At 44.5% G+C, this 26,571-nt stretch overlaps 1 protein-coding gene across 3 annotated transcripts in view; it reads right to left on the bottom strand.

Moving 5' to 3' along the window:
* The window catches only part of unc93b1 (unc-93 homolog B1, TLR signaling regulator), a 54,933-nt gene extending 49,617 nt beyond the window's left edge, over positions 1–5,316 (bottom strand). For 2 of the 3 annotated variants that reach the window (XM_048563006.2, XM_048563004.2), the window contains exons 1-6: positions 5,157–5,316; positions 4,480–4,599; positions 3,392–3,533; positions 2,761–2,914; positions 2,322–2,483; positions 878–1,007 (exon numbers count right to left, since the gene is read on the bottom strand). In XM_048563006.2, the coding sequence (XP_048418963.2) occupies positions 878–1,007; positions 2,322–2,483; positions 2,761–2,914; positions 3,392–3,533; positions 4,480–4,584 (693 nt within the window). In that variant the 5' untranslated portion in view covers positions 4,585–4,599; positions 5,157–5,316. The remainder of the gene's footprint in view (positions 1–877; positions 1,008–2,321; positions 2,484–2,760; positions 2,915–3,391; positions 3,534–4,479; positions 4,600–5,156) is intronic. The other variant, XM_048563005.2, reaches the window with a different exon arrangement.
* Positions 5,317–26,571: the final 21,255 nt, after the last annotated feature.

Below are 26,571 nucleotides of genomic sequence, written 5' to 3' on the forward strand. Positions count from 1 at the left end.
TGAGCTTTTCCAGAAACTTCTGGTTTTTGTTTTTGATCAGAATGCAGGCCCATTGTAGCAGCAGCAGAGGCTATTTGACCCTCCAGCTTATGCTGGCCCTTTGCAACAGCAATGCAGCGAGTCCCTTTACCCAACTACTCTGCACAGTCTTTTAGATCACCAGGATCATGATCAGTTGTAAAGTACCTGGCCAATCCTCTCCCTTTCTAACACCTGAATCTCGATCTCCCCCTCCCCCTTTCTCACTGGAATAGGGAGCAACAGCAGGAACCCTGGCTGGTTTCACCTTGGTCAAGGCATCAGGTACCAGAACCTTGGCCAATTTCCTTTCGATCTCTAACTGAGGGATCACTGACACACGATCAAGAGTTCAGAAACTTACCGATTTCCCCTCTTCCCCCAATCAATTCAGGAGATCACTGGGACAGCAAGCAGAGCAGGACTCCTGGCTGATTTCCCATCTTTCTCACTAACCAGGAGTCATGGGGGAAGACCCCTCACTTTAATCCAGGGATTTCAGGATAATGGTCAGAAGCAGGACCCCTCGCTGATAAACTCTCTCAAAACAGGGGATCACACAATACTCATCAGGAGCTCGAGAATCTTGGCTGATTTGAAACCTTCCTCTAAGAAAGGGATCACTGGACAGTGATGAGGCCAGGTCCCGGGCCGATTTTCTCCCTGTCCTCAGTTTCACAACACTGACTGTGAGCAGGAACCCTGGCTTGTTTCTCCTGTCTCTCAAAATGACCATGACAGACTGCAAGCACAAGCAGGAGTCCAAGCTGCCTTCAACTCACTTCAACCCAGGGATCACCAGACATTGATCAGGAGCCCTGGCTGATTTACCCGCTTTGGAGCAGAAAAAAAGACTTACATTAAACAGAAAGTAGAAGATTGACTGGAAGATGATGACATATTGGTGAGATGCTCCTTTGGGCAGTTTCTTCTGTTCCAGAACATGGTCCTCTTTATAATTAACATATTCATAATATTTCTGCGCCATTCTGTCAGGAAAGCAATTTGAGTAATTACTGAATGGAGCTTTCAGAAGATTCTGCACATCAGATTCACTTTGGCAATCACTCCCAGAATAAGGGGCAGCAGATACAGAATAAGCCCACTCTACATTGTTTCCCCCAAACACTCCCAGGAGAGGGATAGCAGGGCTTTCGATACAGAGTAAAGCTCCCTCTACCCTGTCCCCAAACACTCCCAGAATAGTGATAGCATGGGGTTAGATACAGAATGAGGCTCCCTCTACTAATTTAGACTGAAAATGATGTTTACATAACACTGACTCCATCAAGTGTTCCCAGTACACAGTGTTAGAACCAAACAGAAGGAAGCTTGCCATTTCATCCATAGAGTCTGCCTGGTATTCATTGAGATCACACCAGGTCTGACCATCCTCAACTCCAGTGTTTTACCTTCCACACCACCACCCCCCCCCCCCCCCCCCCGCCATCCCCCACCCCCATAACCCTTCTCTCTTTGATTGAAACCGGCCTCTCAACGTTGAATATAGTTAAAGTAACCCATCTTCAACAGCTCCATACGGCCCAGAACTGCACAGATTCCTCCATTCCGAAGAAATTCCTCCTCATATGTCTTAAGTACATGCTCCCTTCATCCGAGATCATGCCTTGTTTCCTCGACACTCTCTCAAGGGGAAGTGAGTCTATCTCACGTCATCAACTGTGAGGTCCCTAAGAGCCACATGTGTCAATAAAGGTTGCTTCTTATTTTTCCTAAATTCCAAACACAAGCCCAATCTACTCAACTTCTCATAGTGGGTCAGTCCATACCCAGAATCAGATGGGCAAACATTCCCTGGACTGCCTCTGATGCCGACCTACCTTTCCTTAGGTGAGGCATCCAAATTGTTAACAGTATTTCACAGCTGTGGTCTGATGAGTGCCTTGTACAATTTTAACAAAGCCTTTTTCCTTTTATATACCACTCCCTTTGATATAAACACCATTACTGAATTTGCTTCCCAATTACCTGAACTTGGGTGCTGGCTTTTTTTCTGATTCACATGCAAAGGCTACAAAATCCCTCTTTTCCACTGCTTTCTGCTATCAAATTCAGCTGATCTATTCCTCCTGACAAAGTGTGACCTCACCTTTCCCCAATTACATTCCATCTGCCAGGTTTTTGCCTGCTTCCTTTATCTGTCTCTACTGTATCTATTAGAGAATCCCAGGACATTCAGAGGAAGAGTTCAGAAACAGCAGAGCTCCCTCAATATTCCCTTTTAGTTTGGGCACACAGCCTTGGGGTGGGGAGATCAGGAATGAGTCACCACGGAAACAGACCTGGTGATGTAGTTCCCCACTGCGGCCCAGAGGGGGACGATGGCTGCTCCAATGGCAACTGCTGATGGGACCAGGGTGTAATATCGCTCCCAATAATTGGTCGACACAAAGAGAGCATAAATTCCAATGGTGAGGAACATCATCCATTTCGTCCCAAGGAATCTGCGAAAGTTGGGGGAAAGATCAGTCGGAGTGGTCACCAGGAATTCTCTCTCCACCAATTCTCTCTCTCCGTTATCATTCCCCTGCACAGGCCACCACTTCCTCTCCCCAAGAACTGAACTGTCCACTCAGGTCAGTGACAGAACAGAGCAGGGGTGCAACACTGTCCTACCACCCCCACGAGCCACACAAGATCTCCCCCCAACCCCACCATGATCACAGGTCATGCTGCATCCCCGTGGGAACCCTCCCAACCCTCCCCAAACTCCAGGGTTACCTGATCAAGACAGGCGTGTAGAGGAGGGCAACAATGGGAGTGACGTTAATGCCCATCAACATCTTATTGTCAATGTCCTCAAGCCCCAGGTTTCCATACTTGACCTCCCGGTAAGTCTCATCATAATGGAGGATGAGCTGCATCTGCAGTAGACCTAGAGGTGAGGGCAGGGGAGGGGAAAGCAGAAAGAAAGACAGAAAAATAAAGCAAGCACATGTCAGAGAGGGAGTAGAAGTCAAAGGGCAAAGGGGAGAGCATGGTCCCTCTGAGGGAAGAGGTCAGCGGGGATAGGACCTCTTGCACTGACCCTCAGCCCTGCTTCCCCACTAGTACTTGCATGCCCTGCTACTCTCATATTCATTGTTTTAGACCTCAAATGAGCCAACCAGAGAGTGGCCAAACAATTGGGCAGTGGCAATAGGGGGTTTAAACATGCTCTCTGAAATGTACATGCACATTCCATCTCAACACTGCCACCCCTCCACTCTGGTCTAAAGGTGGTTAGTGGTGGGGGGTGGTGGTGTGGTGTGTGCGCGCGCGAGCGTTAGTAACAATCAACATTAGAAACTTCACCTGGTCCAAGGACTGATGGGCATGTAGTGCCCTGCCTCTCCCTCAGGCTGAGACTCACCCAAATAGACTCCATAGGTGAGGGAGCTACCAAGACTGGCAAACACCACGTTCTTCACCACTGCCAGGCACTTCCGGCGGAAATATTTCCGCTCCTCTTCCTCCTCATTGTAATCCTGGTTTGGGGCCATGAAGTCATCAATCTGTCCGCAAAAACAGAAATCAGCGTCAGTGGCCTGGCGGGTGTAGGTGGTGGGGGGAAAACAAAAAAAGTGTGATGTGGAGCAGGCGAGAACGTGAGTAGGAATTTTGCAACCAGAGAGGGGGACAGTGAAGCAGAGAGGGGGTGGGGGTGGGGGTGGGGGTGGGGGGGGGGGGAAGGAGAAAGAGAAAGAGAAAGAATGAGAAAGTCAAGGAGAGGCAGAGCTAGTAAGTAGGATGGACTCTAACAAACAGACACTCTGGGAAGAGAGTCTCTGGTAGAATTTTCACCAAGCTTAATATTGGGCATAAAGGAACGATATCACTCAGAGGTAACTTTACTGACAAGTACAAGATTCTCAGAGGACTTAACAGGGTAGTTCCCCCTTTTGGGAGTGTCCAGGACCACATGGCACAATCTCAGAAGTAGGGATGGCACATTTTAAGACTGGAGGTATAGCGGAGTTTCTTGCTTCAGAGGGGAGCGAACCTGCAGAATTGTCTACCAGAGCAAGCTGTCGCGGCTGGGTCTCGAGGTCTACATGCAAGGTTGGGAAAAAGAAAACAGATCTTTAAAAAACCCAGCGAGGGAATCAAGGGTCATATGGAAATAAAAGGGCAGGTGAATTAATTTGAGAGTTATCAGACCAGCCACGAACTCAAGGGCAGAGCTGACTTGTTGAGATTGAATAACCTACTCCCCACTCCTCTACCTTCCGGTCCAAAGGAAAAAAATGAGACAGATAAAAAGAAACAAGTGAAATCTCCTTCAACACACATCCTTACGGAGCCATTCCACCCAAGTTGGCTGGAAGCCAACTTTTCAGAGGGTGAATGGACCCAGCCTATCCCGTACTCCAACAAGGTAGGGGAGGTGTGTTCGAGGAGCGGGTGGCTGTGGTGTGAGCAGGGGTATCTCTGGGTGACCCGAGGTCCTCACGGGGCTACCTGGGCATCAAAGTGGTCATCCTGATAACCCTGCAGGAGCTGCTCGCCACCCGCCGTCCCGTTGTGCTGGGCATCATGTCGATCGATCGTGTCCGGTTCCATCATTTGGGTAAAGCACGGCTGTGTGGAGAGAGAGAGAGAAAAAAAGAGAGACAGGAAAAAAAGATCAGAACCGGGGTGGTCGGGCATCGGCCGCAGGGGGTGGGGGGAGGGCACCCTTGGAGGCGTAGATTTGCAGACGTGAGTTATACCGAATTGCTGACCGCACTCTCGTGTGGGTAACCCACTGCTATAAGCAGGAAGGCAGCTGATGTACTGATATTGTTTGGGTAGGTGGGGAAGTGACAAGAAATCTTGCTCCGGCTGCCGAGGGCAACAGCCCTACCCCCACCACCGAGTGCCAGCGGTCAGGAAGAGTTCATCGGTAACCCACTGTACGGGCCCTGTCTATGTTGGGAACAAAGTGGTAGCAGGGCTGACAGAGCCTTTACTACAATGGCCCAGCCCCCGTTGTCTCAGGGAAGCCTGAGCCAACTCTGGAATCCGAAAACTCGCCGCAAGTTTTCCAAGGAGCAACATAGCCTCCTGAAGTCATCTTGCACCCTCGGCTCAGCGTCAGAACAAGCATCCGCCCCAGAGGGCAAACATTAAACTACTAAAACGCGTTTGATTGTTACCCCCAGAAAGTCTTCCGGCACTAAGAGCTTCTACTCCCGCTTCCTCATTTCACGCTCTATCCTCCCCGTTTCTGTCTTGCCCTCAAAAAAAAATTAAAACTTTCCTCTTTCTGTACGCAACGGCTACTCCTGGAGCTCTGGAGTTACTTCCTATTTAAAGCTTCCCCGCCCACTATTGCAGCAAGGGCCAACCCACTTAAAATGGCAATGTCGGGTTAATGGGTCCCTCTGTCGCCTTAAAGTGGCAATGTCTACTCAGAGATAATCCGAACTGCAGATGCTGGAGAATCCAAGATAACAAAGTGTGGGGCTGGATGAACACAGCAGGCCAAGCAGCATTTTAGGAGCACAAAAGCTGACGTTTCGGACCTAGATCCTTCATCAGAAAAGGGGGATGGGGAGAGGATTCTGAAATAAATAGGGAGAGAGGGGGAGGCAGACTGAAGATGGATAGAGGAGAAGATAGGTGGTGAGGAGAGTATGAGTGGGGAGGTAGGGAGGGGATAGGTCAGTCCGGGGAAGACGGACAGGTCAAGGGGGTGGGATGAGGTTGGTAGATAGGAAATGGAGGTGCAGCTTGAGGTGGGAGGAGGGGATAGGTGAGAGGAAGAACAGGTTAGGCAGGTGGGGACGAGCTGGGCTGGTTTTGGGATGCAATGAGGGGAGGGGAGATTTTGAAGCTGGTGAAATCCACGTTGATACCATTGGGCTGCAGGGTTCCCAAGCGGAATATGAGTTGCTGTTCCTGCAACCTACGGGTGGCATCATTATGGCACTGCAGGAGGCCCAGGATGGACATGTCGTCTAAGGAATGGGAGGGGGAGTTGAAATGGTTTGCAACTGGGAGGTGAAGTTGTTTACTGCGAACCAAGCATAGGCGTTCTGCAAAGCGGTCCCCAAGCCTCCGCTTGGTTTCGCCAATGTAGAGGTTGCCACACCATGTACAGCGGATACAGTATACTACATTGGCAGATGTGCAGGTGAACATCTGCTTGATGTGGAAAGCCATCTTGGCGCCTGGGATGGGGGTGAGGGAGGTAGTGTGGGAGCAGGTGTAGCACTTCCTGTGGTTGCAGGGGAAAGTGCCGGGTGTGGTGGGGTTGGGGGGGAGGGTGGAGCAGACAAGGAAGGCGTGGAGATAGTGGTCTCTCCAGAAGGCAGACAAGGTGGGGTTGGAAAAATGTCTTGGGTGGTGGGGTCGGATTGTAGATGGCGGAAGTGTCGGAGGATGATGCGTTGTATCCGGAGGTTGGTGGGGTGGTATGTGAGGACTAGGGGGAATTCTCTTTTGGTGGTTATTGCGAGGGTGGGGTGTGAGGGATGAGATGCGGGAAATGCAGGAGATACGGTCGAGGACGTTCTTGACCACTGCGGGGGGGATGTTGCGGCTCTTGAAGAATGAGGGCATCTGGGATGTGCGCGAGTGGAATGCCTCATCCTGGGAGCAGATGCGGCGGAGGCTAAGAAATTGGGAATAGGGGATGGAGACCTTGTTAAATGGCTTCTGCTCCCCACACCCAACTTAATTGGTACTTCCAATTTATAGGTGTCTGCTCCTCTTAAAACAGGAATGTCTAGTCCCAGGGCACCTGTTCTTCTTAAAGTAGCAATGCTACAGGGTAGCACAGTGGCTCACAGTACCAAGGACCCAGGTTCAATTCCACCCTCTGTGTGGAGCTCGTACATTCTGCCCATGTCTGTGTGGATTTCCTCCGGGTACTCCTACAGTCCAAACATGTACAAGCTAGGTGGAATGGCCATGCTAAATTGACCATAAAGGGCAGGCTAGGTGGATTAGATGTAGGAAATGGAGGGTTACAGGGATAGGGTGGGATGGGGGTGCTCTTCAGAGGATTGGTGTAGATTTGATGGGCCAATAGCCTGCTTCCAAACTGTCATTAACTGGCGAGAAGAACAAGCATCTATTTTCTGCAAGATCCCACAACTCCTCAGCTTTTTCCCATCTTGTGGCTTCCCAGAAACCATCACATAGCCAATGATGAACTGAGGGTCATGGGTCAGAGGTGGCTGACAGCTAACTCATACACAGCAAGCTCCCACACATAGTTTTGAGTTTTGAAGCTGCAGCAGCATTTGCACCCAACCACCAGCGTGTCCTCCTGTATCCCTCTTCCCCCAGTAGCAGCTATGGGAGCCTTACTATCCCTGCAAGAGTGCCAAAAGGCCCTGAGTTTATCAGCAGCTGCAATTTCTGAGGTTCTCATTTGAAAAGAAAACATCTTACGTCAGAAAATCTCAAAGCCTCAATTCACAGCAGCATTCACTTTCAAAAAAACATTTTAGCTGCGAGTAGGCTGTTAAAAACAATGTGCCAAATTCTCATTCTTTTATTAAAAAAATGCAGTTGAAAGATAAGTGAACAAAACCTTTATAAGTCACTGCTAAGGTCTTGATGGGAGCAATTTATCAGATTCTGGGCACCACAACTTATCCAATTCTTTTCTTCATGACGATAGATAAGAAGTATGCATTCAGCATCTCGGTCAAACCCTCTTCCCCCCAGGGGGTTGAATTATTTGCCTCAGCTTGCTCTCAGCCTTTCACTCTTAAAATGTATCTTTGACTTTCAGTTCCCTTTTCTGGCAGCTGGTGGTTTAGTCTCTTACTCACAGTTTCTCTCTACTATCATGCTCTTGGTTTCTCTTTTTTCTCTCTCTCTGTTTCTTCATCTGTCTCTCTTCTCACTCTGTCTTCATTTCTCTGCCCATCTCTGACTAACAGTATTTCTTTCTCTCTGTGTGTCTCTCTGTCTCTGTCTCACTCTCTCACTCTCCCTCTCTGCCTGTCTCACTTTCTCTCCCTCTGCCTCTCTGTCTCTCTCTTATCCCTCTCTGTCTCTCTATCCATCTCTGCCACTCCCTTTCTTCTTCTCTGTGTGTCTGTCTATCCTGTGGCCTCTCTCTCACCTGTCTTTATCTCTGCCTCTTTGTTTACTCCACCGGCCTCTCTTTCTCTGTCTTTCTGTCTCTTGCTATGTTTGTCTCTGTATCTTGGGTTACTCCATCTTTCTCTCTCCCCCTCCCTCTCCCACCCTCTGTCCCCACAGTCTTTTATTTTCTCTCCCTCTCTGTCCTTCTCCCTCTCTTTCTATTTGTCTTGTGGTTTTCCCTCTCTTTCTCTCCCCTGTCTCTTGTTTTCCTGTGCCTCTGTACTTTTCTTTTATACACAGGCGCAGCACTTTCATAGAACATAGAATATAGAACATTACAGCGCAGTACAGGCCCTTTGGCCCTCGCTGTTACACTGACCTGTGAAGCCAATCTGAAGTCCATCTAACCTACACTATTCCAGTATTATCCATATGCTTATCCAATGACCATTTAAATGCCCTTAAACTTGGAGAGTCTACTACTGTTGCAGGCAGGGCATTATGTGCCCTTACAACTCTTTGAGTAAAGAACCTACCTCTGACATCTGTCCTTTACCTATCACCCCTCAATTTAAAGCTATGTCCCTTCGTGCTAGCCATCACCATCCGAGGAAAAAGGCTCTCACTGTCCACCCTGTCTAATCCTCTGATCATCTTGTATGTCTCTATGAAGTCACCGCTTAACCTTCTTCTCTCTAACGAAAACAGCCTCAATTTCCTCAGCCTTTCCTCATAAGACCTTCCCTCCATACCAGGCAACATCCCGGTAAATCTCCTCTGCACTCTTTCCAACGCTTCCACATCCTTCCCATAATGTGCCGACCAGAACTGTAAGCAATACTCCAAGTGTGGCCGCACCAGAGTTTTGCACAGCTGCAACATGACCTCATGGCACCAAAACTCAATCCCTCTGCCAATAAAACCCTACACATTGTACGCCTTCTTAATAACCCTATCAACCTGGGTGGCAACTTTCAGGGATCTATGTACATGGACACCGAGGTTTCATCCACACTACCAAGAATCATACCATCAGCCCAGTACTCTGTATTCCCGTTACTCCTTCCAAAGTGAATCATCTCGCAGTCTTGAGTTGTTGAATGTGGAGGAGTATCAAAACACTGAATGTTATCTTCAACCAATTGCAATTGAAGAATCACAATGATTATTTGTACATTTGAAAGTCAGGGTTGAAAATTCTGGATTAACAAAGAGGAGTCATGAACAGAACAGAAAAACGTCTATCAATCCATCCAATCTGCGCTAATAAAAAACAAACCCCTAACTATTCTAATCACTTTTTTCAGCAGTTGCTTGCCATTGCAAGTACACATCTAAATATGTATTCAACATGATGAGGGCTTCTGTCTCTCTCGGTTTTACAGACAGCGAGTTCCAGACTGCCACCACCCTCTGGGTGAAAACATTTTTCCTTGAAACCTCCTGCGCCTACCTTAAACCTGTATCCACATGGCCTTTACTCAGTTCACCATGGGGAAAAAGAATTCTTTCTGTCTACCCTGTCTATGCCCCTCATAGTTTTATATGTCTCAGTCATGTACTCTCTCGGTCTCTTCTGCACCAAGGAAATCAACACCAGTCTATCCAAATAAAAGCAGAAATTTCTGGAAAAAGCTCAGCAGGCCAGGGAGCATCTGTGGAGAGAAATCAAAGTTGGCGTTTCTGGGAAAAGTGACTCTTCTTCAGAACCATTTTGACCTGAGACATTAAGAAACCTGAAACATTAATTCTGATTTCTCACCACAGATGCTCCCTGGCCTGCTGAGCTTTTTACAATAATTTCAATTTTTGATTTCCAGCATCCTCAGAAGTTTTAGTTGTTTTGACCAGTCTATCCAATCTCTTTTCATGACTAAAATTCTCCAGCCCAGGTGACATTCCTGGTAAATCTCCTTTGATACTTTGTAGAGTTCCAGCATCACTTCCCAGTACTTAAACTCTATGACTTGGTGAATAAAGGCAATAATCCCATATGCCCTCTTAACAACTTTATATACCTGTCCTGGTGTGCCCTGGTGGGGGTGCAATTCAAGGTCCTCTGTACCATGGTACTTCTCAGGGTCCTATTGTCCATCATGAATTCCTTTGCCTTGTTTGAGCTGCCCACATGCATCACCCTGTTTCATAAGGTAACAGTGAAATAATATAAACTCTAGTAAACAATAATCAATGAACAAGTTTTCAAGATAATGGCTCATATTGTTGGGTCAACATTTATTTGTGTTCCCCCTAACAACATAAATCTGTTTATTTAATACACCTGTTGGAAGTAAGTGAAACTTTTCAATAGAACATCTCCCTAAATGTATCCATTGTAAATAATAGAGTGCATAAGCTTTTAAGGTAATCCCACTGACTTTAGTCATCTATTGCCTCCAGCTTTGAAGGGCTAAATGGTCTACTTCTGTTATTATTTTCTATGTCATTACATTCCTCTGTCTGAAAATAGACACTGTCACTTAGGGCAGAGACTTTCTCATTCTATTTGTATGTGTGAATGGTGAAATGCAATCAAGATTATGTTCCTTGTTCAGGATCTCAACACAATTGTTCATTGGCCTAGAAGGGAACAAACAAAGCAGTACAAAGAACATTAATACTTGGAAATGAACATGTTGATTGTACTGGAGCACTGTTTTGAGCTTTGCAGAACAGATTGCAACAATTCCATTGTTTGTCTGTTATAGAGTCATAAAGTCACAGTGATACAGCATGGAAACAGGCCCTTCAGCCCAAACTGGTCCATGCTGACTGTGGTGCCCACTCAGCTAGTTTCAATTGCCGTATTTGGTCCATATCCCTCTAAATCTTTCTCATCCATGTACCTGTTCAAATGCTTTTTTAAATGTTGCTACTGTACCTGCTTCAAACATTTTCTCTAGCAGCCCATTCCATATACATACCACTCTGCATGAAGAAGTTGCCCCTCAGGTCCTTCTTAAATCTTTCCCCTCTCATCTTAAGCCTATGCCCTCGAGTTTTCATTTCCCCATTCCTGGGAAGAATACATTTGCATTCATCCTATCTATGCCCTTCATGATTTTATACACCTCAATAAAGTCATCCGTCCTTCTCCTTTGTTCCAAGGGATAAAGTCCTTTTCTGTCTAACCTCTCCCTATAATTCAGGCCTACTAGTCCTGGGAACATCCTCGTAAATCGTCTTTGCACACTTTTCAGTTTAACTACGTTTTTCCTATAACAGGGTGACCAAAACTGCACACAATACTCCAAGTGTGGCCTCACCAATGACTTACACAAAGATAACATAGCATTCCAACTCTTATACTCAACTGATGAAGGCCAGCATGCTACATGCCTCTTCACCACCCGGTCCACCTGTGACACTGCTTTCAATGAACTATGTACTTGTACTCCTCTATTCCATAACAAACCTCAGTGCCTTATGTTAGGTTCGTTTTATAACAGTTTACGCGCAGTAATTCAATAAAATCCAGCTGAATGCTTACAAATGGTTTACCTGACAAGGGTGTCTTTCCTGGTGAGCAACTCACCCACTGATCCACATTGTTTTGCTGGCATGTGAGACATGATGCTATACAAGACTGGGCTGCCTCAGCCAGTCTGGGGTGCCACCAGGTACGGAGCATAATACCACTCATTCCCTTTTTGCCAAGGTGGGTGTCAGAATGCAGACAGTCAACAAGCATAGGCAACAAAGTATCAGGGACACATACTTGGCCAACTGGGGGTAACCCAAAGGCCTGAGGACGCAGAATGCAAACATTCATGCACCTTCCAAGTATCCTTCTCAGAAGCAGGGGCGTCTCCCTGTAAGTGCTGAACAGTGACTATATCTGGCATGCCCATCTTGTCCAAAGGAGGCATGCGATTTACTGCCTGCTTGTTCATAGTGGGAACAATAAAAGTTTGATCTGCAGCAGCCTGTTTGGCAGCCTGATCAGCCCGAGCATTGCCCTGAGTAACTATAGAATCATCGGAGGCATGGGCAGCGCACTCGATAACAGCCAATTGTTCGGGGAGGAGGATTGCCTGGAGAAGGTTTTTAACATACAGGGAATTCTGGATGGGTGCACCTGAGGTCATTTTTTCAGGCTTCCACTGTGAGTTTTAAAAGAATCCTGCCCTCCCTCCTTTAGTCCACTAGCATTCTGTTCCATATTCTGTTTCCTATTTTTCTGTTTAGTTTTAGACCTAGTATGACAGGAGATAGGGCCTGTACAAGCCATGGGTTTGTCAGAGGATTCATGTGGGCTGATTACTGAAGGGCTTGCAGATTCTCTCGCATGAAGTTTGGTTTGGTCAGCATACGGTGGCGGTGATAGGGCTACGGGCGATTGCTGGGACTGATGGCAGTGTTGGGGTGCCTGCGGATGTAGGTTGGCCAAGGATGGGTAGAGTTGAGGAGGGGGCAGTGGCCCCATGGGGCGTGGGGTGCCTTCCCCAGTCCTCCTCGTCTTGCTCATCTGTATCATTATTTTGAAGCAACATCGGTGTGCCAGATATGTCAGGAGGTACCACCGATTTTTTATATTCTATCAACGTGACCTGCTGCTCTAATCCCCGTTCTTTGTCTCGTCTTTCCCTTTCCAGCCTTTCTTGTTTAACCCTTTTCTGTTCATTCATCTCATGATCCTCACACTGCAGCTTTAACATCTCCTAAGGTTTAGCTTTGCCCTCACTATCACAGGCACTAATCCCTCTCCTACATGCATTATCCACCCAACTGGCCAGTTTTGATTTCTCAGTCAGCCCCTCAGCTCTCTTTCTCCAGGATGACATTAACCGTTTCCATTTCCTTCCTGCATTGTGTGTCCATCGTGCCTCCTTGGCTTTACATGGATCTATATCCCACGTTCACCAAATGGCCAATTCTCATTTCCCAATTTTTTGTTTTGGCATATCAACAAACGTCTGTACTGTACTTCATTTTTCGGGTCATCCCGGCATAACGATGCAAAGGGGTTCCGACACCCGACTTATCTAACGTTTTTCCCATTTTTAGCGCTTTTACTCTTTACTTATTTCTATTTGTTACACCAGTGTCCTTAGTCTCAACACGCAATTCAGAGTCCTGACCTTCGCGTGGGGGATCTCCCCTCTTAACAACCGATCTAAGGCAGGGTGGTTGAGACAGACAGACACTGTAACTATCCTATATCTTATGTCTCAACACTTATTCTACTTTGCCATTCTAATACTAACCGTCCAGGCTTACTTAGTCAATTTTACCCGACCTAGGGATTCTAAGCCCAGCCACCGGGGGACTCTAACCTTCCAGATTTTTCCGGTTACCTGACCTAGGGACTCTAATCCCGGCCACCAGGGGACTCTAACCTTCTGAATTTTTGTTTACTAACCTGGGGACTCAAACCTCGAGGCTTTAGGGTTTAGCAGTGTTCAAAACCGTGAGCCGCCTCGAGGTTCTGTTAGTACAGAGCCACGCAGGGACGAGGGGTTGCACGGTGGCAGGTTTGTTAGAGAGACCAAGGTGAATTGTACCTTGCGGGCCCGTCTATCTCACTCCACCGACATTCGAACAATCATTTATTCAGTCCTTCAAGTAAGACTGCTGTACACGTTGGAACCCTGCTCGCAGCGCCAAATGTTAGGTTTGTTTTCTGAGACCCTCACAGGCTTGATGCAATAACAAGACACTGACCTGTTTAGAAAAACACAAATCCTTTATTATAAACCAAATGCAAGCCATGAAGCATCACTGTACTCAACCTGGCATAGAGTGCAGAGTCTCGTAAGTGATTCTCCCTGAGCAGCAGACAGTCCCCACTTTTTATACATTGTCAAGTGCATAATACATAAAGTAATTTTACATCTCACAATGGCTTGATACATGAAACGATCACTACATCGGACAGTGACATGATACAAAAACAATTACTACATCGAAAACATAAAGAGAGCAGGATACAGTATCGATCGTTCGTGAAGTGCTGCTAATGGCAGGAGGTGATTTCAAGTTGCGCAACTGACAGAATTTCAAGTCGCCGAAGTGTCTGGCTTGAACAAAAGTCAGTGCCCGGGTTCCTTTAGCAGAAACAGAAGTTACATACTTTACAGCATTTCAGAAGTCTCACACCTTTACAAATGCTTCCCACCTAATCTTTGTGTGGCTCAGTGGTTAGCACTGCTGCCTCACAGCACCAGGGGCCCAGGTTCAATTCCAGCCTCAGATCGCTGTCTGTGTGGAGTTTGCACATTCTCCCTGCGTCTGCATGGGTTTCCTCCCACAGTCCAAGATGCGCAGGTTAGGTGGATTGTCTGTGCTAAATTGCCTGTAGTGTTCAGGCTGTGTAGCTTAGGGGGAATGGGTCTTTGTGGGATGCACTGAGGTTCAGTGTGGACTTGTTGGGCCAAAGGGCCTGTTTCCACACTGTAGGGATTCTAATTCTAAAATCTTATTTGAGACAGTTTCCACATACCCCTGTGCAGGACGATAAAGATTTACAAGGTTTCTACCCAATACAGTTGGGCAGGAAGTTTTAAGACAGTGTCTGCATACCTCTGTGTAAGCAGATAAAGAACAGTAAGTTTTAGAGAATATAGAAATCAATAGGATGTTATCCCAATAACATCTCACTTACCATTTATTGTTTAAGTCCTACCTTGGTTTGACTTTCCAAAGTGCAGCACCTCACACGTATCTGTATTGAATTACATTTGCTAGTCCTCAGCCCACTTCCCCATCTCATCAAGATTCCTCTATAATTTTTGATAATCTTCTTCACTCACAACAATACCTTCTAATTTTGCATAATTCCTGAACTTAATTATCATGACTTGAACATTCGCGACTAAATCATTAATGTAAATAACAAAAAATAAAAGCCCCTGCACTGGCCCCCTGTGGCACACCACCAGTCACAGGACTCCAGTCTCTGAGAAACAACCTTCAACCATGACCCTCAGCTTCCTACCATTAAGCCAATTTTGAACCTAATTAGCTAGCTCTCCCTGGATCGCATGCCACCTAATCTTCCTAACTAGCCTGTCTTGAGGGACCTTGTCAAAGGTCTTACTAAAGTCCATATAGACAACATCTGTTGCCCTACACTCACGCATCCTCTTGGTTACCTCTTTGAAAATTTCTAAAAGATCTATCAGACGTGGCATTCTGTGTACAAATCCATGATGACTATCCCTAATCAGACCTTGATTATCCAAATTTTGGTTGATCCTGTCCCTCAATATCCTCTCCAATAACTTGCCTGCCACTAATGTCAGGCTAACTAGCATGTAGTTCCTTTGATTGTCTTTACTGCCTTTATGAAACACTGGAACAATTTTTGCCACCCTCCAGTCTTCTCGAACTTCACCAGTGGTTAAAGATGAAGCAAAAATCTCTGCAAGAGCCCCTGCAATTTCTTCTCCAGTCTCCCACAATGTCTGAGAATGAACTTGATCAGGTCCAGGGGATTTATCCACTTTAATGCACTTTAGGGCTGCAGACACCTCTTCTCTGGTAATATGTATATGTTCGAAAACCTCCCCATTTGTTTCCCTTATTTTGTTAGCATCCATGATTCTCTCCTCAATAAACACCGAGGGCAATATTTATTAAAAATCTCCCCATCGTCTGCAGTACCACACATAGATGGTGATGCTGATTTTTAAGGGGACTATTCTCTCCATAGCCACCCTTTTACCCCTAGTATAACTATAGAAGATGTGGAGATTATCTTTAACCTTATCTGTCAGATCCATTTTGTTCCACCTTTGGCTGTTCTGATTTCCTTCTTGAATGTGCTCCTACACCTTTTATAGTCATCTAGGGATTCACTTGAGCCTGATAGCGCCAACCCACAGTATGCCTACTTCTTTTTCCTGACCAGAGCCTCAATATCCCTCATCAGCCAGGGATCCCTAAACCTGCCAGTTTTTCCCTTCGCCCTAATAGGGACATACTGTCCAGCCGTTCCTTTTCTTTCAAACAAACCCAACCAATCCACATCCGCTAGATTCTGCCTTCTGGCCCCAAAATTAGCCCTGCTCCAGTTTAGCATCTTTAACCTGAGTACCGGTCCTATCTTTTTCCATAACTATGTTAAAACTAAAAGAGTTATGGTCACTGGACCCGAAGTGCTCTCTGACTGACATTTCAGTCAATTGCCTGACCTTGTTTCCTAAGAGGAGGTCCAGTGTTGAACCCTTTGCATTTTGATTGAGGAAACTTTCATGGACACTTATGACAAATTCCACCCCGTCTGGTCCTTTTACACCATGGGTGCCCAGTCAGTACAGGGGAAATTAAAATCTCCAATGTATACTGCTCTGTTATTCCTACAGGTATCTGCAATTTCTCTACACATCTGCTCCTCTAATACCCCCTGGCTATTTGGGGGTCTATAATACAGTCCCAACAGAGTGACCACCCCTTCTTGTTTCTAATTTCTAACAATATGGCACCATTTGATACCCCCTTCAGAATATCCTCTCTAAGTACTGTTGTTGTATATTCCCTTATCAAAAGGCATCTGCCCCCTCATTTATTTGTACTTCTGTCATGCCTGTAGCTTCTGCATCCCAGAAAATTGAACTGACAGTCCTGCCTTTCCCTCAGCCCTGTTTCTGTTTTGGCTATAACATTCCAGACCCCAGAGCCAATCCATGGTCTGAGCTCATCTGCCTTACCAGCCAGGCTTTGTGGTTTGAAATAAATGCACTTTAGACCAGAAGTCTTTTCCCTCCCTTTACTGTGCCCCTGGCTATCCTGAATAGTAAACTTGTTCTCATTGGTCATGTATTTTCCCCTGACTTCTCATGGCCCCTCTCTTATTCAGAGCACCAATCCCATGCCAAGCTAGTTTAAACCCTCTTGGGTAACACCAGCAAATCTCCCCATGAGGATGTTGGATCCCCTCCAGTTCAACTACAACCTTCTTATACCAGGTCACGTCTACCCAAAAAGAGATCCCAATGATCCCAGAACTGAAAACCTTGTCGCCGACACCAGGTCCTCAACCACACATTCATCTGGCCTATTTTTCTATTTACATCTTCACCATCATGTGGCAATGGGAGTGATCCTGAGATCACTAACCTTGAGGTCTTGCTTTTTAACTTCTTACCTAACTCCCTGCGCTCATTTCACAGGACCCCATCCCTTTGTCTTCCGCTGTCATTTGTACTGATGTGATCAATGACCTCTGGCTGTTCACCCTCCCCCTTGAGAATGTTCTGCAACTGCTCAGAGACTTCACTGACCCTGGCACCCAGGAGGCAACACACCATCCTGGTGTTCTTCTGCAGCCACAGAATCTCCTGCATGTCCCTTTCACAACTAAGTCTCCCATCACTATCACTCTGCCTGACTGCACTCTTTCCATCAGAGCTTCAGAGCCAGTCACAGTGCATGACCTGGCTGTGCTGCTACCCACTGAAAGGTCACACCCCCCTCCCTGTCCTCGTCAACAGTATCCAAAGTGGTATACCTGTTATTGAGGGTAACGGCCACAGGGGAACCCTGCACAATCTGCCATCCCCTCTTACCTCCTCTGGTGGTCACTCACTTACCTGCACCTGCACCTTACGAGTGACCATTTCACTATATGACCAATGATGTTTTCTGCACTCCGGATGATCGTGAGTGCATCCAGCTCCAGCTCTCATTCTTGAATGCAGTCTGACAGGAGATGCAGCTGGGTGCACTTTTTGCAGGTGTAGTTGCAAGGGAAACTGGAAGTTTCCCTGATCTTCTACATCCTGCAAGAGGAGCAAACCACTGCCCTAACTGCCATCCCTACTTTCTTTGGTCTAGACCGAAAGAAAATAGAGTTAAAGATGTTTCCTGTACAGCCACGATGCCTATGGAAATATCTCCCAGAATATTTAATCGATTGTGAATTTGAAAGGTCTGAATTTGAAAATGACAGGCAATTATCCAGAATTGTGTGTAATGATTTTGATGTAACTTTTCAAACATTGTGCTCTTATGTACCAACACTGTTGTGTTTCAACTTTATTATTACAGTTCTCTAATGCTAAGCATTGCAGGGATCACATTATAGTCAACATAGTGTTTGCATTTTACAAACACCATTGACCTATTCGCCAAATGTGTTATGCCAATTCGCATTGGCGGAATATATGTTGTATGCGAACCCCCTGTATCCCCACTAGCAGCTATTTGAGTACAATGGGTCTGCTCAGCATCACCCTCCTCCTCACTAAGCCTGCCTTCTGCATCCATTTCCACCATTTTAAGTCAGCTATCCTGTCTAATTTTGAACTTCCAAAGTTCAAACTCTTTCTCTCTCCCTTTCTTCTCTCTCTTTATGTTTTTGTCTTTCCTCTGTCTGTAACTGTAATTCAAATAATTTCAGTTCCCTTTCTCATTCAAACTACTTCATCTGCAATTGAATTCTAGCCTTTTCCAAAGATTCTAATGGTGTTTCCAGCAAGTTGAAATGTTGAAGTAATTACCTCTTCGATTTTCACAGACAAAGGCAATCCCAACTCCAGCTTGTCTGCCAATTCCAGCAGTTTTTCCCTGATCAGCTTTTATAAAACCTCCAAAGTCACTTCTTTTACCCCCAGGAAACTCCTACTGCCTGAAAGAACCATTACCTCACCTTTGACTTAATCTAAAAAAAACTAAAATTAAAAACAGATTTTCATCTTCTCACCTAAGTTTTATTTAAAGATCTAGTTGACTAACCCCAAATCTGTTTAAACCTGTTGGGATCTCTCATCCCCGAAATCTGTTCAATTCTATCCAAATCTCTTTGGATCTCTTCTAATCTGTCATATCCGTTCAAATCCTGGACATGAGCCCACAATATGTTATAAGGTGGAGATTTGACACCCTCCTGAGAATTAAAACTGAAACAACCAAAGAGGAGCACCCTGACCCACAATCTGCAAAACAAGTGTTAAAAGGGATCTAACTTGTCTTTCAGCATCTTCTAGTGGTTAAAATCAAATAAATTCCGACACTCACTTTACAACCAATAGGTAATAATTTATTTATCTAACTCTATCAGTGAACAAATTAACTAAACCATTAACAAACTGAATAGACCCCTTATAACCACCAAATATTCCTGAATAAAACAAGATTCTAATGGTATGCTGTTCCAATAGATATAAGTTCTAATTATATAAAATAAAATTTAAGAAAATAGAATTTAGTCTCTCAAAATTACAGCCAGTTTATGTATCTTCCGAAATGTTCTGTGCCTTCTCTATCAAGTGTTCTGTCAGGAACACCTTCTCTGTCAATTCTTCTGTCAGGAATATTAACTGATTGTGCTATTGGTACCTTTGACCTTCGGATAGTGCTTTCTCTAAGACTTAGAGAAGACTGTGTGAAACAGCGATTCTCTCTTGTGAGCTGAGAGCTGTTTACTCTGGCAGAAGGCAGGTTGTTCTCCTAGCTTTGTCCCTTGATGACGTGTCAATTTCTTAAAACAGGATTGGTTTGACGTTGTCAAAGCCATCAGATTTAAATTTAATTGGTTTTTGGAATCCAAGTGTCTGATTCAAATTGATGAGCTAAATTCAAAACTTGTTGCATTAGGAGCCAAACAAAACTGTTTCTTGGCTTGCTAACTATATGGCCTTTGGATACAGATGTTTCAATTCAGGAGCTCTCTGTGTACCTTCAAACTTTCAAGCTGGTCACAGACATATTGTTAAATCTCTAAGCATACAAAAAAACACAATCTTCTAAAGGGACCACTCAATGATTGTACCCCACCCCAACTCCACCCCCACCATTTTGCAAACACCAAATTCTAACTTCCTGCCTTCCAATCCACAAGTACTCTACCCAACTTTGCAACAACAGAAGCAGGCCCTTCAGCCTTCCAAGCCTGTGCTGACACATTTTGCCCTTCCATTCTAAAGCTGCCTTCACTTACAGGATCTTCATCCCTCTACGCGTTTCCTATTCATGTATTTGTTCAGGTGTTTCCTGAATGCTGCTATTGTATCTGTTTCCACTTCCTCCTCTGGCCACGCATCCAGGCACTCACCAGACTTTGTGTGAAAAACTTACCTTGCACATGTCTTTTAAATATCCTCTGCCATCCTGCACCATGAACCTGCGTCCCCCAAGTAATTTACCCCTTAACCCTGGGAAAAAGACTCATAGTTTCCACTCCAGCCACAGCATGCACAATCTCATAAACATCTATCAGCTTCCTGCATTCCAGTCAAAACAAACTCAGTCTATCAAGCCTTTCTTCATGGTGAAGGTCCTCCACACCAGATAACATCCTGGTAAACCTTTTCTCTACTCTGTCCAATACATCCTCATCCTTCTAGTGCTGTGGTGGCCAGAACTGTATGCAATATTCCAAGTTTGGCCTAAATAAAGTTCCATTAATCTGCAGCATAATTTGCCTATACTTGTATTCAATGCCCCTTCCAATGAAGGCAAGCATACCATAGGCCCTTATACTACCTTATCTACCTCTGCTGCTATCTTCACTGATCAATGGGCCTGCACACCCAGATTCCTCTGTATATCAATACTCCTAAGGTTTCTGTCGTTCACTGTACAATTACCACCTGCACTTGTCCTTCTGAAATGCATCATCTCACATTTGTCTGGATTAAACTCCACCTGCCATTTTCTTGCTCATGCCTCTGACTCAACTATATTCAATGGTATCCTCTCAGAATCCTCCTCACTATCCACAACACCAATCTTTGTACCACTCTCAAACTTACAAATTAGAACAGCTACATTTTCCTCCAAATCATTTGCAGGGACTATGAAGAGCAGAGATCCCAGCACTGATGCCGATGGAACACCACTAGTCACAACCCTCCATTCTGAAAAGCATATTTCCACCGTTACCTTCTGTCTCTTATGACTAAAGCAGTTCTGTATCCATTTTACCGGTTCACCCCAATACCATGTGACTTCACCTTTTGTAGCAGTCCATCATGACGAAAGTTGCCAAAAGCTTTACTGAAGTCCATGTAGACAGCATCAAGTGCTTTTCCCTCATCAATCCTCTTCATCATCTCCTTAACAAACTCAAACAATTTGGTGAGGCACAAACTCCATTGCTAAAAACCATGCTACCCATCACTCATAAATCCACTTGCTTCTAAATGCATGTAAGTCTTTCCCTGAGAACATCGTCTAACAACTTCCAGAACACCAATATGAGGCTCACAGGCTGCAATTTCCTGGATTATCCTTGCTTTGGTCCTTAAAGAATGGAACTACTTTGGCTATTCTCCAGTCCTCTGGGACCGAGGCTATGGCCATAGAGGATACAAAGTTATGTCTGTTAATGCCCCAGCAATTTGTTCCCTTGCCTCCCTCAATATTCTGGGATCAATCCTCTCAGGACCCAAGGACTTATCGACCTTCATACTTTCTGAGACGGTCAACACATCTTTATTTTTAATGGCAACTTGGCTTAGAAATTCGGAGCTCCCTTTCCTGAGATCATCCTCTACTAATTCCTTCTCTTTGATGAATACCAACACAAAGTATTCCTTTAAGACTTCACCTACCTCTTCTGGCTTACTTTGTCCTTAAGTGGGCCAAGTCTTCCCTGGCTACCCTCTTGCTTCTTATTTATGTATAAAAAGCTTTGGGATTCTTCTTAATCCTGTTTGCTAACAATGTTTCATGACCCCTTTTAGGCCATCAAATTATTTGTTTAAGTTCTTTCCTACTTTCCCTATATACTTCAAGGGCTTCATCAGTTCCCATCCTCTGAAGTTTTATATATGCTTACTTGTCCTTTTTGACCAAGGCTAAATATCCCTGGTCATCCAACTTGCCATACGTATCCTTTATTTTCGCAGCAACATGCCACTACTGAACTCTTATCAGCTGCTTTTTGAAATATTCCCATGTGAACAATGTCGATTTAACCTCAAACAGCCGCCGCCAATCAAAACTCTCCAATTCCTGCCTAATGTTATTATAGTTTGTCTTCCCCCAATTTAGTACCTTCAACTAAGGCTGTGGTTTAGATATTTGTGAATCATTGACAATGTTGTTTCTTTGACTTGAAACATGCACCACATTTGATTCGTAATTTGCTACGTTCCTGCACATCCCACAAGCCAGTTTCATTGCTGATGCAAACTGATGAATTTGGAGATCTTAACAGTGAAATTCAGCTGGATTCTCAAAGAATTTAGCTTGCAGTTCAGAATAGCCAGCGACATTTGTCCACTAAGTTTGGCGCTCAGGCAGCAGCTATTCATTCTACGATATATATCATTTTGGAGTCTGACAGATTAATCTTTGAAATGGTATGCTTCATACTTTACTATCTTTTTGTTTTATTTTTATGAGCAGATACACAGTGCTACACACACACACACTCACTCACTCTCAAATGAGTGTGGACCATATAGACCAGACCAGGTGAGGATGACAGTTTCCTTCCATTAGTGAACCAGATGGGTTTTTCCTGACAAACAACAATGGAGCCATTAGATTCTTAATTCCAGATATTTTATTGAATTCAAATTCCACCATCTGCCATGGCAAGATTCAAACCCAGGTCCCCAGAACATAATCTGGGTCTTTGGATTAACAATCCAGCGATAATACCACTAGGCCATCGCCTCCCCTGGGCTATAGAGTTATAGAGGCTGTATGTCAACCCCTATTATCATTCCACCCCCACCTCCCACCATGCTAACATCATAATAGAAGTTAGGACTCTCAGCAAAGTGATTTAACAAATGGGACTGAAGGTTGAAACGTGATATGAGGAAAAAATATTTTCACCCTGTGCGGGTGAGAATCTGGAACTTGGTGTCTACAAGAGTAGTAGTGATAGAAACTCTCATAAATTTTCAGAAACATTTAGACGTGCTCTTGCAATACCCCCACATGGAAATCGATGGGCCAAGTGCTGGAAAATGTGATGAGAATAGTTAGGTGGTTGCATGTTCCTGAAGCAGATTTGGTGCGCTAAATTACCCTTTTGTTTTCTGTGCAATGGACTGATAGGACTTTATGACTGTGTAGCTGTCTATTATTCTTCAGTTCTGAGTGTCTATTTCACCCCAGTTTTAGTATTCCTCATGATTGAGATTTGGTGCTTGACTTTGCAATGTCTGCTCCACAGGTCACTGATAGGCTCATACCATTAGACATAGTTCTGTCCTGATTCTCTCAATTATCACAGAGGTGCACCGGACGTTCACCAAATGCATTGCTGGAATTGGCAGGTTTGTCTTCTGAGGAACATTCAGTTTGACAATGCCTGTGATAACTGCAGTTCAAAAGGCATTCTTCAGCATTGTGTTGATTACAACGGAGAGTCAGAATTGACGGCAGTGGTGAGTTCAGCACAGGAAGGGCAAGAGGAGCTTTTATTTTGCTGAACCTTTTCCAAACTCCAGAAATTAATTGTTGTGTGAAGGGACTATCTTATGAGTCGAGGTTGTGTAGGCTTTACAGTCAATGGAATATGGATGCATGGGAGGTAGCCTTATTGAAACGTTTTTGCCTCTTTGGGTACGAGGCAGGCTTAATGAGCTGAATGGCATATTTATGCTCCCATGTCCTTAGATCTCATTATTCTTGCTCTGTCACAGGAGAAGAAACTTGACAATTGGTGAGTTTCTGGCAATTGATTAAGTACTATTGCGTGCCAAAGATTCAAAATTAGTGTGTTTTGATGAAGAGGTGTGTGGCTGAGGGCAAAAGGCATAGTTCGAGAGACCTAACTGCAATAAGGCTAAGGCAGAATGACACAGCACGCCATGGGATTACATGACAGCAAGAGACTCACTCATTTGTGGACGGGATTGTTGAGTATGTCCATTCTTTAAAATAAATATAAGTCTATTTTTCCATCTGTTTCTTTTTCTTAAACATAATGATGTCAGCATAAGGGTAATTGTGGTGTTAAAAGTGTAAAGCATGCAGAAATTCTTGAAGTACCAAGAGCAAGGATAAAAGAGCAATTAATATATTTAATCAAATACTTTCAAGATGGTACAGCGGGTGATGTGTTGCTGCTTGAGAACATGAGAGCTTCTGAACACCAAAGTGATCCAGAGCAAACACATCTCTAGTACAGTCTTACAGTCCAAGGAACTTCAGATCTGAGTTGAGGAGTTGGAGTCTTAGCAGCAGATATTTCACAAGATCAGAGAGAGAAAGGTTTACCTGGACATTTTACTCCAGGAGACAGTCACAAGGTTAGATTATTATAGTTACATCTGTGATCAGATACAGGAGGATGTACTGTAGGTGAGGCAGGTATGACGACCCAATGTTTGCAGTGTTTGAGGAGTCACAGCCCCAGCCACTGTCCAATATATAGCAGGTTTTTGGAAAATGCATGGACAAGCACATGGATTGTAGGAGCAAACAAACTGACCAGGGCACAGATTCCATCCAATTAAGGGAATGGAGGGAGAAGTATGAAGATAATTGTGGTAGGAGAGAGTATGGTTATAAATAATGTTACTGGAAAAAAAGTAGACCCTCCTAGGCAATAATTGCCAGATTACTACTTTTGTCATGGGTAAACTAGCATAGGGTAAGAAATGTTCAAGAGGATAAATGCAAGGCTCAAATGTAAAGCTTGAGATGAATGGATCCCCAGAGAGGTGATCCATAGGCTTCCAATGCAGAAGTTAAAGATATGTTGTTTCAGAACAAGGTCAATGAATTACCAGCACAAGTAGAAGTTAATTGTATTGATATTCTGAAAACATCTTTACAAGGAAATCGAAGCTGTGAACTAATTATTCAGTGATATATGACATTTCAACAGGACAGTCGGGAAAGAAAAGGGTAGTGTAACCTTGTTATTGAGGAAGAGAATAAGTATGACAGCAAACAAAAAAGATCATGGTTGGGAATATGAAGAATCAACATAGTTTGAGATAGTGAATTACTAGGGGGAGAAGACAAACGTGAAGATTGTCAATTCCTGCAAGTAAAACTGTACAGCTGGATGCAGAATACATCAGAGAAAGTGAGGGCCAGTAAAAAGGACAGTACCTTAATCCTGAGTAGTTAATTTTTGTAGAGCTTGGGGCAGTGAGATTGAAAGGAAGCAAAATTCAGATTCTGCGTTTAGATCAATTTCCTAGAACAACATGTGGTGGAATCAAATAGGGATCAGGCTATCAGAGATAATGTGAACTGCAGATGCTGGAGAATCCAAGACAACAAAGTGTGAAGGTGGATGAACACAGCAGGCCAAGCAGCATCCCAGGAGCACAAAAGCTGACGTTTCGGGCCTAGACCCTTCATCTCTCTGATGAAGGGTCTAGGCCCGAAGAGTCGGCTTTTGTGCTCCTGGAATACTGTTTGGCCTGCTGTGTTCATCCAGCTTCACACTTTGTGGTCAGGGATCAGGCTGTTTTGGCTCTGTTAATCAGTAATGAGGCACTTTAAGAAGTTATCTCAAACTAAAAAGTGGTGTAACATCATTTTGAGGACATAAATTCTATGAGTAAACCAGCAGGTAATATAAAAATTGACAGCAATAACATATTTAAATAAATAAAACAAAAGAAGGAGACTAGAGTTGACATTAGAGAATAAGGCTGGGAAATATTAATGAGGAATCAAGAAATGGAAAAAGAGTTGAAGAAATACTTTGCATTTGTCTTCACGATAGCAAGCACTAACATTCGAAACAAACTAAATAATCGAGGAACAAAATGAAGAGAGGAAGGAAATTGAATAGCTAACACTAGAGAGAAAAGTGCTGCAGGACCAAAAGTGGCGCAAGTCCAACAGGTACCCGAGATTTCTTGGGTTGTTAAATGGGGTAGTTTCAGGGATAGTGTTTGCACTGGCTGTATTATTACAAGAAGTCTTAGAATCTGAAATAGTCCCAGATCATTGAAAAACTGTAAATGTAAGACCTGCATATGTATAAAAAAAGGAAGAGACAAAGCAACATAGGCCAGTTTGCTTAAAGTTGGTTATTGGGAAAATGTTTTTGTCTGCTCTAAAGGATGTAAGAGCAAAACATTTAAAAATGATCTAGCAGATTCAGCATGGCTTCATGAAGGGCAAATCTTGCCTGAAAAATATGTTAGAATTCCTGGTGTGGGATGGTAACCAGTCGATGATGCACATTCATATTTCCAACTAAAAATGTGTTCAATAATGTACTAAATAAGATTGACCCCATGGTGTATGAGAAAGTACATTAGCTTTGATGGGGAATTGGGTACATGATGGAAGATGGAGAGTCGGGATAAGAGGGCATATTCATGATGGCAACCTAATAATGATTAATTTTCCTCAAAGGTCAGGAATGGGGCCAGAATATCTTACTTTGTATGTTCGTGATGTGAGTGAGGAAATTGAATACACTATCACAAAGTTTGTGGATAACACAAAAATAGGTGGAAGACAGTGTTGAGATACTTTGCTAGCACATCAGAGCCTGGTGCAGGGAGGGGGGTGGGGCGCGGGGTGATGAGGACTTGGTGGGCAACATTTAATGGTGATGTGATCAGTCATTGCCTCATTGAATGGTGGAGCAGACCCAATGAGCTGAAAGGTCTACTTCTGCTCCTACATCTTATGACCTTCTGG

This window comes from Stegostoma tigrinum, chromosome 33 (assembly GCF_030684315.1).
Source record: "Stegostoma tigrinum isolate sSteTig4 chromosome 33, sSteTig4.hap1, whole genome shotgun sequence".
Classification (NCBI taxonomy): Eukaryota; Metazoa; Chordata; class Chondrichthyes; order Orectolobiformes; family Stegostomatidae; genus Stegostoma; species Stegostoma tigrinum.